General features: G+C 40.0%; 1 protein-coding gene across 1 annotated transcript; it reads right to left on the bottom strand.

The window, feature by feature from the left end:
• Window positions 1-3,765: 3,765 nt before the first annotated feature.
• LOC138125023 (uncharacterized) lies at window positions 3,766-5,657 on the bottom strand. Its single transcript, XM_069040233.1, has one exon. It carries the CDS (start codon window positions 5,655-5,657, stop codon window positions 3,927-3,929), a length of 1,731 nt encoding a protein of 576 aa, XP_068896334.1. The 3' UTR covers window positions 3,766-3,926.
• Between the last annotated feature and the right edge of the window lie 343 nt (window positions 5,658-6,000).

The following is a 6,000-nucleotide window of genomic DNA, read 5'->3' as shown; positions in this document are numbered from 1 at the left end:
GCTATAGTACCTAACATTAGCCCATCAACACCTGCAAACCCTTGCGACCACGTCAGATTTTTGTAAATCGGGTTGTAGCGCAACAGCTTTGGTAGTCTTTTTGTAGCCAGTGGGAACTGCTCAAATATGGATATGCTCAAAGGAAATCGATTGAAATTTTTTAGTGGATTTGTGATAACCCTGAAGTTAGTGACGACCTCTTGCAAGTGGTAGTACTCAGTAAGTCCCCATAGATTGTCAGTTTTTATAAATGGGCGAAAAATATAGATCTTTGAAGTGTCACAGGAACACATGCTTTGAGCAATCACGTTGACAACATTGTACTCGAGCCAGAGACGTCGCAGAAGATTGTCCATTTCAATCTTGACAGTTTTGCAAAGATGTGTAGTTGAAAAAATGAACTGCAGTGCGTACGTTGCTCGAACTTTGGGTACTACAATTCTATAGTCTTGGTCCAGGAACTGGTGCACAACTTTTGGGTGCCACGCAACTATCACATAACCTTCTGCAGCGTCAGAAATGAGGCTTTTCATCTGGATCAGTTCCTTGCGCTCTATTGGACCAAAATCTGGAAGTACTCCATGTCGTACTGTTGCATTGTAGTAGTGAAGTCGTGGTTCTATATTTTCGGTTAAAAACTTTTCTTTGGTTTTGATCGATATGATGTAGTCGTAACTGTTCATTATTTTTATAGCACTCTGTGTAAATTGGTTTAGTGCAGATCTGTGTTTGCCGGTTTGCAAAACTTGTACTGTTAAGAAATTAACAAAGAGGAAGTGCGATTGGTAGACGAGCCAATAGTCTTCAGTGTAGATCATACTCGCTTCTGAAGTTCTTGTGGAAATATTCGTCAAGCTTGTCCGATTGATACAAAACAAGATTATAAATATTACACACTCAATTCTGAGCATTTTTTTCAACTGAGATTTGTGAGCTGTACAAGTTAAATACCGTCACTAATTTTATTTATCATGCCGAATCGATGCTTGATGATAGATACAAATGTTTGTATTTAAGTGTAAGGAAAACGTGCACGCATGTTTATGTTTTGGAAATGGAAACTAGAGTTTGGACGAAAATAATAACTCAAACATGGGAAAACTTGTAATTATCATTTTTTATTTTGCTTTATACAAAATTTCATACAGAAACAGTAATATCGAAGAAATGTACCCCAAGATAATAACGTAAAATGCACTTTGAACGTCATAGAGTGTAAATGGTTTGGTGGTAGTACGGTTTCTGCTGAGGTTGATCATTTGCTCTACTGTCAAACTGTCAACGATGTCGTTGTCCCATTTGACTGTCAATCCAGCTTCGGTCACTTTGGTGATGACGTTGTTGAAGACTGTCAAAAAAGCTGAACCTTTTGGCATAAGATTGCCCATCAAAAATGTGGTTAAACATTCGTCGACGACATGTAAGAGTGGTGACCCATCATTGTCTACATACTTGGTTTTCATAAGAAACTGCAAGTACGACTTGGTCTCGCACATGGCAATATTTCTCTGGTAAGCCACGGAATCAATACTGTCTTGGTATTTCCGAATGGTTTTATTTTGCAATCTTCTCATCAAGTCGGAATCCGCTTTCATGAAGCGCCACACAGTCATTGCTACTGGCAACCCTGATTGGTCTAATTCTTCAAGCGTGTCAATATCAGCGTAGTACGTTGTTGTTGTATAATTTTTAAACAAGGACCCTTGAAAGACTCCTAATATGATGATGCTGAACACCATACAAGCAGCCAAAAACAAATACTGTCCTGTTCTTGGTACCAGCTTGGTAGGCGTCCCAAGTAGAATCGAGAACATGATCCACGATGCTTTTGCAAAAGGTTTGGATGAAATCCAGTACCAAAACATCGTGCAAATGATAGATGTCAAGAGTATCGCGAATCTTGTCAGTCCAGTGAAACATAACGGAGATCCAGTTTGGTAGTTTGGCAGCTTTTGGTACCACTATACACATCTCTTCAGCTGAATTTGGTACCGTAAACTCTATCTCACTCACGGTGTAGTCTACCAGAAATCTACTGTTGGCAGCGTAAACTACTCTGCGATAGACCACATCACCTAAAACTCCAGTCACAGTTCTGTTGGATAGTACCACCCCAAATTTTCTTTTTTGATTTCCTGGTACAACTATGTCGAAGTTGAGGGACTCGGCTAAGGTTCCAAGGATCATGCCGTCGATACCTGCAAACCCTTTGGATCGAGAGAGATTTTTGTAGATGGGATGGTTGTTCAAAAGTTTTGGTAGGTCTTGAATGGCGCTTGGAACTCGTTCAAAGACGGCAATGTTCAGAGGAAATCCGTTAAAGTTTTCTAGTAAATTTGTAATTAGTCTGTAGTTGTTGGTGATTTCTTGGAGAGTGTAGACGTTTGTTATTCCCCAAGTAGAACCCACTCTAACGAAAGGACGGTAGATGTAGACTTGCTGACTATCGCAAGAACACGGCGTCTGCGCAATCACGTTGACAACGTTGTAGTCGATCCAAAAGCGTCTCAAGATGTCGCTCAATTCGTACTTGACACCTTGACAAGAGTCCCACGATGTGAAGACAAAATGGAGCGAGTACGTCGCTCGAGCTTCCGGGATGACGATTTGATAGTTGTCGTCTAGGAATTGGTGAAGGGTGTCAACATCCCAAACTATGATGAAGTACCCTTTCAAAGAGTCCGACGAGAGTCTCTTGATGTCTGCAAGTTTCTCATACTCCACTGGTTTTATGTTGTGACCTCCGATCTCGTCGACTATTGATTCATCAAAATCACGGCTAGTGTGGTTCTCGTTTGGATCACTCAAGAAATATTCTTCGATCTTCAGCGCAACAGGGAATTCATAACCACTCATCACTTTGAGTAAAGCTTCAGTAAAGTAATTAATCTCGAGTTTGTGTTTTTCTGTTTGCAAGACGAGGATTGTGAGGAAGTCGACCAAAAGGAAATGTGTCTCACAAACTAACCAAAAATCGGTAGAGTTAATTGTGCATTCTAGAGGGTTGTTTGTGGATGGCAAAGAGATCTGGGCGTTGTTGCGAAGTAAGGGCAACATTGTGAAAATAAATAAATTTCTTCTCATTGCTGGAAATGTTTGATTTACACTAGATGGAATTTTTTGAAGGTTTGTTTACGTTAGTTCTAAATTCAAAGTGTATTATTACTTTGCTTTGACCACAATGAAGTATATTTCTAGATTTATTTATTCCCTTATTATTGACAGTTTATGTGGCCAATCAATTTAATCTATCAAATTATATTTATCGTTAGTAGGTCACAGCAAATAAAATCACACCAAATAGGCAGAGCCTCTAGAAGAATCTCCATGTGAGTTTTGAAGATCAACGAACTATTAATTAATTAATTGTTAACTGTGAAAAAGAAATCAAATATAATAATTATAATGTCACCGACGGTAAAACAAATCCAATGAAGCGCTAGTCAGATTACCCCGGGTTTTGCATCCCGTAGTTTTGTCGCAGACCAATCAGGTGACTTCACGTACCCTCGACTTTTTGATTTTTGTTTTTTGTTGTTATTAATTAATTGTTAACTATGAAAAAGAAATCAAATACTTACAATAATTATAATGTCATGGACGGTAAAACAAATCCAATGAAGCGCTAGTCAGAATACCCCGGGTTTTGCATCCCGTAGTTTTGTCGCGGACCAATCGGGTGACTTCACGTAACCTCAACTTTTTGATTTTTGTTTTTTGTTGTTTTCTAAGCGGATAAAAACAAGTTAATTTTTAGGCCGGTAATGTTGAAAATAGCGAACGTTTTTCAATCCTCGCGTAACGGATTATTTTTTTTTTTTGACCATAATTTCCAAAGGAAATTTCCAAATGAAAGTACGATTAATTGTACTTACGCATGTTGTTGCAAAAATTGTCATTAGCTTCTGCCTTATTCTTGTTATTGTTTATTTATGTAAATATTCACACAGAAACAACAATATGGACAAACTGTGTCCCAAGATGACAACGTAAAAAGCTGTTTGGACGTCGTACAGTGAAAATGCTCTGACACTAGTGCGATTTCTACTCAGACTGATCATCTTTTCTGCTGTCAAACTGTCAATGATGTCGTTGTTCCACTTTACTATTAACCCACTCTCCATAGCTTTGGTGATGACATTGTTGAACACGCTCAAAAGAACTGAACCTTTTGGTACAATGTTTGCAACCAAACACGTGGTCAAACATTCGTTGACAATGTGCAAGAGGGGTAATCCATCGTTGTCTATATACTTCGTCCTCATTTGAAACTCCAAGTACGACTTGCTATCACATGTGGTAAGATTGCGCTGGTAAGCTACTAAATCCAAAGTCATGTCAGTCTGAAGAATAGATTTATTTTGTATTCTCCTGATCAAATCGGAATCAACTTGGAGAAACTGCCAAAGAGACATTGCTATCGGCAGTTCTGATTCGTCCAATTCTTGGAGTGTATTAATGTCAGCGTAGTGCGTCGTGGTGGTAAAATTCGTAAACAGAGATCCTTGAATCACTCCTAATATTACGATATTGAAGATCATACAGGAGACCAAGAAGAAAGATTGTCCATTGTTTGGTACTATCTGAGTGGGGGTTCCTGCGAGTACTGCAAACATAGTCCAGAACGCAGTGTTGGAAGATCGTATGCAGTGCCAAAACATTGTACAGATGACACACGTCGAGATTATCAGGAGCCAAGTGGTAATGGTGAAGCTTTTGAAAATCGAGGCCCAAGTGGGTACTTTCGCAGCTTTCGGTACCACCATGCAGATTGCATCTGCGTAATTAGGTGTTGTGAATTCTATCTGTTGCAAATCTTGGTCGGTTATAAGTCTACTGTTGGCACCATAGACTGCTCTGCGTTCACTCACATCACCTAGAACACCGGTTGTTGTTCCATTAGGGAACGCATATCCAAAGTTTTTTTTGCGGTTTCCGACGACCACCACATCAAAGTTTAAGGATTCGGCTAGTGTTCCCAAGATCATGGCGTCCACACCTGCAAATCCTTTGGACCAAGACAGATTTTGGTAAATCGGGTTGTTTTTCAAGAGCTTGGGCAGGTCTTGGAGAAGAGCTGGGACTCGTGGGAACATGGCGATTCTCAGAGGGACTCGATTGAAGTTGTCCAACGGATTTGTAATTAGTCGGTAGTTGTTGGTGATTTCTTGTAGAGTGTAGACATTTGTTACCCCCCAAGAGGACTTTGTCCTGACGAAAGGACGATGGATGAAGACTTGCTGATTGTCACATGAACACGGCGTCTGCGCAATCACGTTGACTACATGGTACCCCAGCCAGAAGCGCTGCAAGATATCGCTCAATTGGTACTTAATGCCTTGACAAGGTTCTGAGGATGTGAAGACAAAATGGAGGGAGTACGTCGCTCGTGCTTCTGGTATGACGATTTGATAATCATCGTCAAGGAATTGGTGAAGCGTGGCCACATCCCAAACTATGATAAAGTAACCTTTCAGAGAGTCTGATGAGAGTTTCTTGATTTCTGCAAGTTTCTCGTATTCCACTGGTTGAATGTTGCGACCACCCAACTCGTCGATTTTTGCCTCATTTGAAAACGGACGAGTTTGGTTTTCGTTTGGATCGCTCAAGACATGTTCTTCAATCTTCAGAGCAACAGGGAATTCATAACCACTCATCACTTTCAACAGAGCTTCAGTAAAGTAATTAAGCTCGAGCTTGTGTTGTTCGGTTTGTAAAACAAGGATTGTGAGGAAGTCGACCAAAAGGAAATGTGTCTCACAAACATTCCAGAAATCGCTAGAATTAATTGTGCATTCTAAAGGGTTGTGAAAGGACGTCAAAAAAATCTGGGCGTTGTTTCCAAGCAAGAGTAGTATCGCGAGGATGAGTAAATTTCGTGGCATGATTGGAAATTCTTGACATGCACTGGATGGTATTTTTAAGGATTTGTGTACGTTCGTGACAAACACAAGTGTAATTACTTCTTTATTATTGGCTACTTGTAGTATGTTTACAGAT

This window comes from Tenebrio molitor, chromosome 2, assembly GCF_963966145.1.
Source record: "Tenebrio molitor chromosome 2, icTenMoli1.1, whole genome shotgun sequence".
NCBI classification, from domain to species: Eukaryota; Metazoa; Arthropoda; class Insecta; order Coleoptera; family Tenebrionidae; genus Tenebrio; species Tenebrio molitor.
Note: the sequence above shows the minus strand (reverse complement) of the source record. Positions and strands in the feature narration are given on the sequence as shown.